The sequence below is a fragment of the Dromaius novaehollandiae genome, chromosome 9 (assembly GCF_036370855.1).
Source record: "Dromaius novaehollandiae isolate bDroNov1 chromosome 9, bDroNov1.hap1, whole genome shotgun sequence".
Lineage (NCBI taxonomy): Eukaryota > Metazoa > Chordata > Aves > Casuariiformes > Dromaiidae > Dromaius > Dromaius novaehollandiae.
In genome coordinates, this window is record NC_088106.1 from 13,011,267 (window position 1) to 13,024,893 (window position 13,627).

Below are 13,627 nucleotides of genomic sequence, written 5' to 3' on the forward strand. Positions count from 1 at the left end.
CTGTGGTTCCAGTCCGGACATGGGAAGTTCAGGCTGGTGAACGGCTCAGCTTGACAGCAGTGACGCTGCGTGACAACGGATCGGGACATCCGGACTTTGGCAGCGTCGGTTCCTACCTGTTCCTACCAAATCAGAAAAAATATTTTTCCTCAAGGAAACCTAATGACTTCCGTTAATGAAAGCTATTAATGAAAGTTATCAGAGCTTTACCCACAGTGCAGGAAAGGGGCGGCTCTGCTCTCTTCTCAGAAAACTATCATTTATCTCCAGGCTTCCCCACTACCAAGAGGTGAGCAGCCTACCTGGGCTGCACACAAACCAATTTTGTTGATCTGGATTACAAATGTACTGCCGTGTACTGGGGTTACTTCCATTCCCTCCCAATTTTTAATTAAATCAAGAGAAACATCAGTTAAACTATGCATAATGTTATTTTAAGGATTATGCCATAGTAAACAAAAACCAAACTGAAGCAAGTTCCAGTTCAGATATTAAATGTCTTTATTCTTTACAGCAGGCACTTAAGATAACAGTGCCTTTAAATTATTAAATCAATTAAACTTGTAAATCTGTCTGCTGCACTTTCACACAACCAGCTGCTAAAAAAAATATAGTCACTCATTCCTCAGCCAAAGGAAAAAAACACTTGGGGAAAATATATTCCCACTTACACCTCTCTAAATCCCAGGAATTTCATCAGTTTCAATGAAAGTCTCACTGCAAGGGTAAACTTGCAGAATTTACCTATAAATTACCTGTAAATAAATCCATTGGATTTGTAGCACTAAGATAGGTTTAACTGCAAATCTATACTCTGTATTTCTTCATTCTAGGTGGCAAAGGCCAAATGCTGCAAGAAAATAAAGATTCACCTGATCATGCTGCCAGCTCCTATGAGACTCGCCTAAACAAGGACATAATGGGGAAAGAACATCACTGTGCGGTGACCGCTGCACCCCAGACACACGCAGGAGATGAGAGGGTGAAGTTTCTCTCCTGAGAAGGATGAACCTTTGAAAGGCCAGCCAGGCCCAAACAAAACCCAACTTGTGCTAAAAAGAAAACACAGCCTGTTGTATGTTGCATTCAAATGCTCACAAAAAAGGCATTCCTAGCATTATAGTAATAGTCTCCCTCAGCCAAGGATTTGTAATTAATTGCATTTGACCCTGCTTGAGCAGGGGCTTGGACTGGACGATCTTCAGAGGTCCCTTCCAACCCCAACTGTTGTGTGATTCTCTTTTGCCCCACAGGCTACTACTGGCCATTTGGAACTACTTAGATGATTCTTCATACATATATATGTATTTATTCATTCATTCATGAAGCAGCGACATCTCAGTGAGAGGAACACAGTGGGCCTCCTCCTGGACCTGACACCACATGGTTGTGGAGACGTCCATGCTCAGACAGGCCTCTCTCCTCACCCCATCTAACATCAACCACATAGCAGTCCATGTCTGTCACCTCCCAGCCCAAGCAGCCCGTCGGTCAGTCTGTGAACGCCAAGACAAGCCAGGCAGATGCATCCTGCTCTCAAAACCACGCTCCCACTGCCATTATTTTCCGTATCTTCTGCATTATTCTTGCGACCCAGAACAGGCGGTTACTGCATTTCTTTGCATTACACAGTAATGTTCAAGCCTTTTCAGCCTGCTGGTCAATTCGAGGCCTCACACTTAGTCCCACTGCAGTCCCCATGCCACCATGTTACTCGTCTTTCTTTTCCTGATCAGAGAGTGGGAGGCAACTTCAAAACAGCAATAAAGCAGGAAAACACGGCAGCAGAGTCTGCTTGCCAGGGAGAACAGCCTGAAAGGCCTCTCTCAGCAGGGAATTTTGCTCAGAATTTGGAAGCATTCCTCTTTCTGCAGGCAGATTGCAGCATTTAACAACCCAAATCCCCACATCTTCACACCCAGCCAGAAGACAACGTTCCCAAAGGGCTTCTCAAAAGACCGTTGCCCATTGGCAGCTCCAGGCACCCCACGGGCAGTGGGACACAGCCCCCGCAAGGCTCTGCTGCTGCAGCGCTGTGAGCAGAGGAGGACTGGCTAGCACGGACGCTGGAGGCTGGTGGTAGCTACAGAAGGCCCTGGCGAGTTAAGGCGAGCAGCTGCTCCCCAGAGGAGAAGGCACGTGGGCATGCGCCAGCTCTTCCTCCCACAGCTCCAAATCAACCAGGCAGATCCAGGACATGGCCTGTGCTGGGTGCCCGGCAGCTCTAGGTGCCCGTGCCTCCAGCAGCTTCTTCATAGTTTCCGTTGGGTGACAGTCTGCTCAGAGCCACTTCTTCCTCGAGGTCCTGCACAGCATCTGCAAAGAGCAGAGAGGTCAAGGGAGAGCTGAACTGTGAATCCCTTCTTCTCAGGCAACTTAAAACAACACAAAAATAGAGCATGCAGAGCAATTGGTAAGACCTAAGAGTGGCTGATTTGTCCATAATCGATTCTCATTTGATTTTACAAACTCGAGGTTGCTCCAGCAAACAGGGGTGATTTGGGAGCAAAGGAACAGCTGGTCCCAGCCCTGCAGACAGCTCCCTGGGCTGCTGCAGCCTCGGCAATTTTAAAGCAGGCTGTATGGGCATGAGACGTCACCTGCCTGACGCTGACTGCAAGATGAGGCACTCAAATTTTTTGACCCACTGTCTTCCCCTAGAGGAAGTGTCTCAAAGCTGCATTGGGCATTTCAGTCACCTTCTCAGACCCTCGTGTTTATTATAGCAGGAAAACCTCCCCTCTCGCGTGCTCCATAGAGCGGCTTGGAGCTCCTCTCCTGCTCGCACTTTATAGCCTCCTGGGATGGACTCTCTGGAAAAAAAGGGAATCGTTGCTGGGAGAGGTGAGCAGAAGCACCAATGGTACAGCAAACACTGAGCGCGTGGCTCTCAAAACACGAGGCTGTACAATCCCTGAACAATTTCCTTTCAAGTCAGGAAGCCCAAGGCTGACTGCCCGTTTGTTCCTCCCACTGGCCTCACAGCACAGGTTTTGGGAATGCTGCTTCCAGCTGCATTTGCAGAAAACTTCACTAGGATCGAGATGATGGTTCAATTCATTGTTTAGAAGGACATAAATTCTGCCACCAGGAACTCCCACAAAACACAGCCGAGTTCAGCAGCGCTTCCCGGGGCGTAATTACGCACTGGACTCAGCATGTTTTGATTCCGCCAAGTGAAAGATCTGAAGGACGCTGACAAACGCTTGACCAAGAGAGTCCTACACCACTGCACACTCCTCAAGAGGGGACATGTCACTCACTACAGCTGAAAAATGCATCTGGAAACAGGGGCAAGAGAGAAAGAAACATAAAAACCACACCACCAGAGGCAGCGTGAGCCCAGAGGCACCTGCTCGCTCCAGGGCACCCAGCTGGCTGGATTACGCCCTGAGCACAGGGCCCTTTGAAGGCATTTGCTCTGCACCAGGGCCAAGAGCTGGCACTATCAGAGAGGGTGTAAAGAGCAAGCAGCGGTTCGAGTGTGCTCCACCTAATCGACAGCATCACCGGTGCTGAGCATCACCATCTCGGCTGCGCACACAGGTGCTTACAGAGACTCGGGGCAAGTCAGAAGGCAAGTAGATGGCACCACAGCAGCCAGGCATGTGCTGGTTGTCTCCAGGCTCTGGCCAAAGCAGCTGTGGAGCTGGAAATAGCTTAAGGAGGCCACCAACAAGGGGTTTAGGCATCGGGACCAGCAGGGAGTCAGGGAGGAACCTCTGACAATCACGCTGGGAGTACAAAGACCTTCAGGGAGCTGCACAGGTACCTTCATGAACGTTTGCCTCTTCTGTTATGTGGCCTTTTCTCCGGCTCCTGCGGCCATGATAAATGCATTGCAGGAAGGAAGGGAGTCTCCACCTCTCGCTCTCTTTCCGTTCTTTGGGATTGATCAGAGAAGAGGAGTTTGGACAGCGTCGGGTCAGCGCTGCTGCTCCCCCCCCCGCTGTTGACTTGCACCTCGTACCCTCTCCTCCCGACTCTTTGAAGCGAAACCTTGGCCGCTCCGCAGAACCCTCCTCCTCAAAGCACAGAGCAGCTCCTGGCAATGCTTATTTCAGGCTGAAAACACTCTCCTACTCTGGAAATTTGCCCTTAGTGTCAGCCTCCATCTTCTTGCCGCCAAAACCATCCTGAATGCTCTTTTCCCACAAAACAGCCAGGGTTCGAACAGAAGCTGGTTTGAAAGCGACAGCCACTGGCAGCCCAGAGAGTGCGAGAAACCTGGCACTTTACCCAGTGCACAGGGCGATACAGAGGACTGACACGCTCAGGGCATTCCTGCAGAAGGAAGTTTTTCTATTGCATTATCACACGGCTTCTCCACGTCAACCTATTTACCGCTCCCCTCCTTATTAAGCAATTCCACCTCTCAGGGAGACCCGCGGGAAACACTGAGACTTGTGGCACATTAAAAATTAAAGCTATGACTGCTTGCAAAATGCAGCGAGCATGTGGCCTCCATCAATGTATACTATTTATTCTGGAGGACAACAAAGGTCACAGCAAGTTACTACAAGCTTTCAGGTCACTGTAGAAAACACTACCGCAGCTTATTTTCTACAGTTTCAAACAGCAGCAGCTCAGCATCCCCATTGAAGCACTGCACGGCCTTTCACCTCCTAATCAGGTCTTATCTCCCAGTGACAAATGATAAACCACTTCAGCGGCCTTCATCTTACCAACCCATTGCAACACTGAACAGCTCACAGTAGCAATGTTTCCTGATGGTCAACAAACCAGCCCTCTCGGGCCGCGGGGGGACCCTGGACAAATCGCTGGCATGACAGGATACCCCACAGCACCCTTTGACCAGAGAGGCCCCCAAACCCCACTGCAGTTCCTGCCCCAGCTCTACCACATGAATAACAGTGTTGGGGACCTTCACAGCAAGGGGGCTGCAGCTCCAGGGGCTGGCACTAGCAGAGCTGAGTGTGGGGGGGTGGGGTGTGGAAAGGAAGGCGCTTTAGGGATGGTCTGAAATAAAAGGGGCACAAGCGTACGTACACAGCGCCTTACAGGTTATACCAGTGTAAACCAGCACAGATATTCTGTATACCTCCCAACATCCGTATCCAGAGACAAGCACATCTTTTTTCCCAGCTTAGCACTTCAAAGTCAAGAAGGGGAAAAAGAGGAGCTCAGCCCTGCCCGAGGATACCTTTATGGCGGCATCACTAGAAGAGCTGCAACTTGCTTCGCAGAGCGCTCTGCATCCCCAAGCTGCCCTGGCCGCTCTCTCACACATTTCTTCCACACACTATGTTAAAGTTATTATTCACCTTGCGCTTCACTTGCGGGGAAAGTCACAGGGCAAAGGAGACCAGGCTGCAGCTTGCAAGGCGACCACGCACTGTTGCGGCAGCAGTGCGGTGCTGCAGGGTCGTGCTGGGCCCGTGCAGCCCACCCCAGCTCTGTCCTGCAACGCACCGGGGATTCATCCGCTCCCATGCGCCGTCCCCCCGGGCTCCCCAGCCCTCCAAAGGCTCGGCTATGCCGGGACCCCTTTGGCCACATGGAGACTTTGGTATGTAGGGCTCACAGGGGCATGAAAGCAGCCACCCTTGCCTAAGGTCTAACGCCACAGCTGATGGGCGTCCTCCTTACACATGCAAGTCACAGGACACTTACATGACTAAGAGCAACAGGCAGAGCATCAGAGGTGAATTAAAGCAACACGCTGAGTCCTGCTACCCACAACGCTTTTAAAGTACAGGCAGACAGGCTGGCCGCAATGCCTGCTCAAGCTCTTTGCGGTCTCCTTTCTCCATGTCATGGAGAAAGCTGCCATGCTATGTCCATGTCTGCACACAAGACAAATCCACAGCTAGTCAGAAAAATACACGTACTGAGGCGCCCGCACAGTGCAACAGCAGAAAGAGGCCACGCACACAGGGATGCTTTTCTGCCTCTGCAGCTGCTATGTTCACTGGCATCTGGGAGTGCAACCGAAGAAATTCAACAAGGAAAAGCAAAGAAAAGGAGAGCAAGGGGCAACGCACACCTCAGTACCAAGGGTTGTGGCTGCTCCAGCCCAAGCGACGGCAGAAGGTAGCACTTCGCCTTCGCGCAGGGACGGAGTGGGTCCTGGCAGTCTCGAAGTTCAGATCCAGGATTCTGGGCTGAGCTAATTTCAAGAGCACAGCTGAGCTTTCCGCCAGGCCGGGAAAGCCAACCATTCCCGTGTCCCTGGGATCCCAGAGGAGCCTGTCAATGCAGAGCTGAGGACAACCGCTGGGACCCCTCGGGAGCAAGGCAGAGAACTCCCGAGCCCTTGGGGATGAAGGGGAACAAGAGAAAAAGGGGAAAAATGAAAGAAAAGAGGAAGAAAGGGAAACATCCCAAGAGAAGCAGTGCCAAAGAAGCACGTGAGCCCCGACTGCTCTCTGTGGCTGCTTTGGGGGCAGAGTTTGACCAGTCGCCCAGCTGCCCCATGTTTGCACACAAACATGACTTGTCTTTCATCCCGGGGCAAGCACTGCTCTTCAAGGCCTGTTTTACACACAGCTTTCAGCCCAGCACAACCACCTCGCTTAGGCTGGCCACTAACAGACACCCGGCTTTAAACCCAGACGCTCCCCTTCTATTGGTCTCACTTACTATGTTAAGCCAGCACAAGCACCTTTCTCCCCTGGGACCTGCCCGCGCCCTACGGCAGGGGCTGCACCCCAGTACCCTGTCCCAACAACACGAGTCCACAGGGATGGAGGGCCACCACATCACACCGGTCACCTGCCACAACCCTGCTACCAAGAGCTGCTCTAGTGCTTTTCAACATGCCACCCGTCCGCCCCAGCTGCTAGGGCTGGGAACCCCACCAGGAAGGGGCAGGTCCTGTTAGGAAAGGCCAGATCCCACCAGGATGGGGAAAATCCCACTGGGGAGAGGCCAGATCCCGCAGGGATGGGACAGACCTCACCAGAATGGGGCCGATCCCATTGGGAAAGGCCAGATCCCACCAAGATGAGGCAGATCCTCCTGGGGAGGGGCAGATCCCACTGGAATGGGGAAAATCCCATTGGGAAAGGCCAGATCCCACCAGGACAGGGCAAACTGCACCAGGAAAGGTCAGATCCCATCAGCGTGGATCAGATCCCATCGGGAAGGGCCCTGCGCCCACAATCCCAGCAAGCACACGTGGCACAGAGGAGGAGCACAGGGGGCTGCCGCTCCCAGCCAAGCGCTCCCCGGACCCCCCCCCCCGCCCCGGGCCGGCCGGTGCCCACCGGAGAGGAGCCCGGGGCAGGTCCCCGCAGGGTGCCGCGGGGGTGCCGGCCGCCCCCCGCCCCGGTACCTGCTGGCTGCTGCAGGGCGGCCCGCAGGGCGCGGCAGGCGGCGGCGCGGCAGTCGCGCAGGGCGGCGGCGCTGCCGGGGCTGTAGCGGGCCGCCTGCACGGTGCCCGGCGCCGGGAAGTGCCGCCGCAGCGTCTCGTCCAGCGCCGCCGCGTCCTCGCCGTCGCCGTCGGGCAGCAGGACGCCGACGACGGCGGGCGGCGGCGCCGGGGGCAGGCGGCCGCGCACGTCGCGCACCACCTCCCGCAGCCGCGCCCGGGCCCCGCGGCCCCGCGCCGCCCCGCCGCGGCACAGCACCAGCAGCAGCCGCGCCGCCAGCGCCCGCCCGGGGCGGCGGCGGCCGGGCGGCGGCGGCGGCGGCGGGGAGCTGCGGGGCCCCGGCGGCCCCGGCGACTCGTCGCCCAGGAGGTCGCGGGCGAAGGCGGCCAGCGTGGCCGCCGCCGGGGCGCCCTCCGCCACCTCGGCCACCAGCAGCACGGCCCGCCGCCCGCCCGCCCGCTCCACCAGCCCCCGCAGCTCCCGCAGCTCCTCCGCCGCCGCCGCCGCCGCCGCAGCCATGCCCCGCCGCCGCGCGCCCTGTCCGCCGCCGGCACCGGCACCGGCACCGGCACCGGCCCCCGCGCCGCACCCGGCACCGCCCCCGGCGCCGCCCCCGCGCCCCGCACCGCCCCCGAGCCCGTGCCCAGGCCGCTACCTGCAGCCCGGGCGGCGGCTCTGCCGGCCGGCGGTGAATGACGGCCACGGGAGAGCGGCGAGGAGCCTGGCCCCGGCGCCGGCACGGTGCTGACATGAACCAGGGAGCCCCCAGCCAAAGCACGTGTGACAAACGCTCTCCCTATTGCTTATATCCATCTGCAGCATAAAGAGCACCAACAGCCTGGAGGGCTCCTGCAAGGGGCAGCGCTGATCCAAGTGCCGCGCGTAAGCACACCGTGCCCGTCTGCAAGGGGAAAAGGGTCTGTTCAGCCACGAAAGCCGTTTGCATCACGTTATAGCTGGCGAACACTTGGGCAGAGCACATTTGCTCTGTCTGCATTGGTGATGCTGAAGTGAGAGGTTGGGGGGGGGGGTCTCAGTCCAAAAGGAGGTGCACACACGTGCGTCACGAAGGTGCTGAGCCGCCTGGCTCAGCCTGTCCCCTCCATCACCCATCGAGCGGGCCGGGAGCCAGCCGCCACCACAGGTGAGGGACACGCTGGTCCCCAGGCGCGACGGAGCCGGAGCAGGTTGCTGTGTGCCACTGATTTTAAGCCAGGAAAAAGCGTGCCCCAGGTATGACAGAGTGAGCAAACATTGCCCCACGCTGTCTCTGCCGGGGCCAAGCTGCCTGCCTGCAGCTTGCAAAGAGACTTTCTGCCCTGGCTCCTAGTAAAAGTAACTTACTCATTGACAAGCGCTGATAACCAAATCCAGGGAAGATAAAGCAGGTAGGTTAGGCTCCTCTTCCAAAGATCAGGGTCTACTGTCGCAAGAGCCTGTGCTCCCACACCAGCAAGGCAACCCTGAAAGCAGCTGTCAGTGTGCCAGAGCTGTAAAGCCAAGCATGCTCCAACAGCCAGGTCTGGCCTTTGTTGTTGCTCACATTGAGCATTTATGAGGATTTCTCCTCATCTGCTTAGAATCCCACTGAAGACCCCTTGGGTTTCACTTGGAGATAAGCCCTGGGTGCAAACGTCACCATGACCAGTGCCAAGAGCGGCAGGAGGGACAGGAGTGGGTGCCGGGGCCTCCTCCCCGTGCCTGCGGGTCCCCAGGAGCCCACAGCCCCGGTGTTTCTCTCCTCGTGCTTCCCCTGCGGCACAGAATTTGGGGCACAGATCTCACCGAGTCCAGAAGCCAGGTGAGAGTGGAAGGTCTCCAGGAAGAGCTGCGTGCTGAGAGCTGGCGCCAGAAGAGGGAAGGGCTCTTCCCTGCGGGGAACGAGCCAAAGAAAGACTTTCCTTTGACCAGCCTGGCCAGGAGGAGCCCACATTTGTTGAAGCTGCCTCTAAGGAGGCAGGATGTTCCCTGCAAAGAGGCCAAACCGGATCCACAGCACGTTAAATTCCACGCGAGCCTGCTGAATCGCTGGCCCTGCCAGCGCAGCCCATGGCGTGACAGTGACAGTCACAACCTTCCGGCTGCGTGAAGGCCATTGCAGCGCAGGTCCCCCAGGGCTCTTTTCAGCCGGCGCCGTGCCAGTGACTTGCATACAAACCCCAAGGTGCTTTGGGAAATGGGCTTTCAAGTACAAGACCACAAAGTTTATAAGGTGATTCCTACAGAAGAAAAAGTACAGAAAAAATAAAATGTTCTCCCCAACTCGGCTCAGAACGAGCATCACTGGCTGTTTCTCCTCAGCGGCTCTGAGGTTTAAACCGCCAGCACAACCACATTTAAAAACTAGTATTTGGGAATGGATGGAGCTGTGCTTTGACGGCAGTTTGCTGCTGCACTGCAATTCTATAGTTAATTTTGGGTGCATACGCTCCACTGCCAGCTGGCGCTGGCTGGAAAGGTGAAGGTAACCCACAACACCCAAACAACCCTATTTACATTTCTGTATTCATTAACAGGGGTAGGATCTAACCGCAAATACAGCTTTATCTTCCTGTGTGTTACTTAAAGAGATACGGCTCAAACAGTTTAAACCAGTCATCAGCTCAGCAGTGTTTGTAGTTGCCAAAGGGGTTTCAGAGCTCTGACAGGCATGACAAGGCCTTCGTTTGCCATCAAACAACAGTCTGACAGACACATTTATAAAAGAACATCTCTACAGATTACCCTAAAGGAGGGTAATTGCACCTCTTACATATGCCTGTGCCTGTTCAGAGCACATGCAACATCTGCTCATTTCGGACTTCAAAGGGGAAAGAAAGGACGCTTTGTTCAAAGAAGTAAATTCATCATTTATATTAGTAGTGCCTTGAAGTCTAAAGAAGGCCAAAGACCCATTTGATTCCCTAAAAAGAAGCTTTTTTTGAGATGAGCCTCTTGTCTAAAGAGAGCAGAGAGAGAGGGCAGGAGGAAGGATTCTCCCGCCAGGTTTTGTGATAGCAGCTGGGGTGCACGGAGGCTACACAAGAAAGACAGAGTCGGGGTGGAGCAGTAGGCTCTGAGCCTGTGTCCATGCCCCAGTCCAGCTCCTTAACCTCTACCCCTCGGCAGCCTTGGTGCTCGCGAGGGCACGGGGAAAAGCCTGGAACCAGCTGGCGGTGGGAGCTGCCTCCTGGCAAGCAGAGCCTTGCCGAACCTTTGCGCAAGTGCTCTTCCGCAGACCCGCTCCCCCAACCTACATCCGCTTACGAATGCAGAAAAACACATCGACGTTAAGAGATGCAGGGAGGCATCTGTCCTACTTGTGCAGTGCTACCAGGAGCGTTGCTGCAGGTGGGACCGGCACTGGCTGAGCTCTGTGTCCATGGAAACCTCCTGGGGGGTGGGAGAGAGGGCTGCAGAGGATGCAGAGGATGCAACTGAAAGTGAAGAAAATACCTCAGCCCTCTCCTATCCTCTTGCCTTGGACCTACCCAGTTCCACTGACCCCTTTCCAGTCTCTGTCCCCTGTTCATTCCCCCATGGCTCCTCCCATCCCTTCCACCAACCTTCCCCAAAACTCTGCTCAACCTTTCTAGCCCCCAAACCCAGACCCCTCCCTGATTTTCACCCACTGGAGCTTGAACTGGATCAAACCAGACTGGGGTCTGTCCTGTGGCAGGTTTGGTCACAACTACATCCAGACTGGATCATCACTGTTATATCCCAGCTCCCTGCTCCCCAGACTCAGCTGAGGCAGCCCCGCTTCGGGGCGCCCATCGGTCGCCTCGCAGTCTGCACCAGCTCAGCCCCGGCCTGGGTCCATCCAAGTCATCACACCCCTCTGCGCTCCGCTCAGGACCTGCTCATGGCAGGCTACACTCTGAAAGCAAGTAAACCTGGGAAGTCCCCAGCTGCCCTAAGGCTCAGGTGCCCTGTATCCAGCCTGGGTTGCTGGTGGAGACCCCAGACCTTTCCCAGCCTGTCTCCTCTGGTCTCCTCCTGTCTCCTGCCCCGCGCCAGTCAGGAATGCCCAGGCACCTCTGCAAGGCCAGGGTGCCTTGAGGCACCATCCCTTCGTGGACAGCACAGGGTAGGAAGTGATCTCTGAAGAGGCGGATGGGCACTGGGCACAGGGCCATGTGCAGAGAGCCCTGGTCGCTGGAGGAGTGCGGATCACACAGGAGGAGGGATGTTGCCACCATCCCCTCGGAGAGCAATGGAGTGTGCCTCCCAGACTGCTCCGCTCTGCTCCTCTTTTGGGAAGATGTTCACAAATTGGCTAGCGATATATCTGAAATCAGACCCGAGGACTATGGTGTCTCTTCTGGCCTTTTACCAGCTACATCCTAGCATGTAACCACGTGCAGTCACACAAACCCGTACGACCCCGGACAACCACACCACCTCCTTTCTACTAACTTGTATTCCAAGGAGGTTTCTGACTCAAAGATTTCCCAACCTCACTTTGCCGCCAGCCAGTCAGTGAAGCTGCTCCTCTCATCACCCATTTCCTTGGATAGTGACAAAACCCTGCTTTTTTTTGCTCAAGGATGAATGATCCTCCGGTCCTGCCAGAGGCAAGGAAGAAGTGGCCAGTGATGGCACTGTCCCTGTGCTCCCAGCCTGGGCAGTCCCTGAAATCCAGTGGTGCTGACTGAAAGGACCCTGGTGCTGCAGTACATCAATAGTCCCATAATTTATAGCTGTGCCTTCAGCTTCTGATGTTTCCCTCAAAAACCAAGAGCAGTGCAGGCCTGGTGGTTAAGCTCTGACAAGTCCTCAGTTGGACCCTCGCCTTTGATTTGACAACAAGTTGCAGGACCTGGGACTAGGTGTTCATGGCTACCAGCCTCCTCTTATATACCCTGTATCTGATTAAGGCCTCTACTTTGGGGCAGAGCCACCTGCACGCAGGACCCCATCCTGGCTGGGGACCAGGAGCCCCAGAACCAGAGACTCAGCTGGCCCACATCGAGCTCAGCAGGGACACAGGGCACAGAGCCTCCCACCGCCGAGGAAGGAGCCCCTCGAGTTGTGCTTCAACACCAGCAGTCCAGCCTTTTGTTCACTTACCCTTTGAGAACCCCTTAAAAGTTACCCCAGATCCCATCAATCTGGAGAACTATGGATCTGTGATTGTGGACCACTGCACACAAACACCAGCTCCTTCCACCTCCCATGCACTCCCTCTTACATCCTCCCATCTCCTTCCCAGGAAATCCCTTCTTCGCCTGGGCCAAACCCCCAGGTTCTCAGAGCTGTTCCCTTTGCAAAAATAAAGGGCAGACCCATCAGCTTCCCAAGCTGCAGTTGCTCCTATGTGCAGAGCAGGAGAGTTTGGAGCAGCCTGATCTGGCACTTTTGAGCCCTGAAGGAGGCCAGAGACAAGCAGCTGGCGAGGTTCCCTCTTGGTACACTGCAGGATTGCTCCCAGGGGCAATTGGACTTTGTCTAGCACATAGGCATGCCGCATTGGGTCAGTGAGGAGTGGGACTGGGCAAGACTTTTTTGGAAAAAGGCAAAGCTCGTTCTGGATAGCAAAGCTTGGCTTGGGCGCTGTACTGATCAGGATCTTCTTCCAGAGGTAGTACGTAGATGTTCACACACCAGGAGCCCATTGGATGGCGTGTTTCTTCGGGCTCTAGCTGAGCTAGCCAAACAGGCTTCGGGCCGCAGCTGCTTGTTACTTGTTTTGCTGGAGCTTGGTACCCCTTCTGGTCTGGCAGCAGAGCCACTGTGTGAACTCTCCCCTGCTCTGTGTTAGTCAAAATAAGAAGCGTGTTCAACATTTAAGTAGCAGGTCTTCCGTGACTTGGCCTCAGACTGCAGCAGGCTGGGGAGCAATCACCCCAGCTGAGCAGGCAGCTCCAAGGCCCCTGTACGTCCCCCCAGGATTAGCCTGGGAAGGACACGGGACCACAGCTTGAGAGCACCTGCTGCGTTTTGCCTCTTCTCAGTCGCCTGGGTCATCACAGTCCTCACCCTGCCAGCCAGACGAAGCACTGCGGCTGCGTCACCCCTGTGCTTTCAGTGCCGGCTGTGGCGCTTGCCCCTGCATAACGACCCTGTGCTCCCGGGTCCTGGCCAGGATTTCAGCCACGTGTCTAAAACCTTCCCCTTCCATCAGCAGCAGTTTGCAGTGCAGACTCATCACCCCACACAGCCATGGCTGGACACAGCATGAACATACTGGCACAGGATAAACTCCAGAGCGCCACATGGACTGTGTCTGAATTTGCACCGTTGACCATGTTTCTGATGTTACAGGAAATAACAGAAACACAAGCTTTCATCAAGGTTACATGCTTTAAGGA

The 13,627-nt window shown here is 55.4% G+C and overlaps 1 protein-coding gene across 1 annotated transcript; it reads right to left on the reverse strand.

Annotated features, from left to right (window-relative positions):
* Window positions 1-477: 477 nt before the first annotated feature.
* Window positions 478-7,853, reverse strand: C9H2orf72 (chromosome 9 C2orf72 homolog). The gene is made up of 3 exons (XM_064517173.1): window positions 7,298-7,853; window positions 3,773-3,883; window positions 478-2,316 (listed from the first exon to the last, which is right to left on the reverse strand). Exons 1-3 carry the CDS (start codon window positions 7,851-7,853, stop codon window positions 2,225-2,227), a joined length of 759 nt encoding a protein of 252 aa, XP_064373243.1. The 3' UTR covers window positions 478-2,224.
* Window positions 7,854-13,627: the final 5,774 nt, after the last annotated feature.

Coding starts and splice junctions, on each gene's coding strand:
- C9H2orf72 (XM_064517173.1), bottom strand. CDS start 7,853: ATGGCTGCGGCGGCGGCGGCGGCGGCGGAGGAGCTGCGGGAGCTGCGG. Junction 3,884..7,297: donor CGCCCTGCAGCAGCCAGCAG/GTACCGGGGCGG, acceptor TCAATCCCAAAG/AACGGAAAGAGAGCGAGAGG. Junction 2,317..3,772: donor AGAGGCAAACGTTCATGAAG/GTACCTGTGCAG, acceptor TGCTCTTTGCAG/ATGCTGTGCAGGACCTCGAG.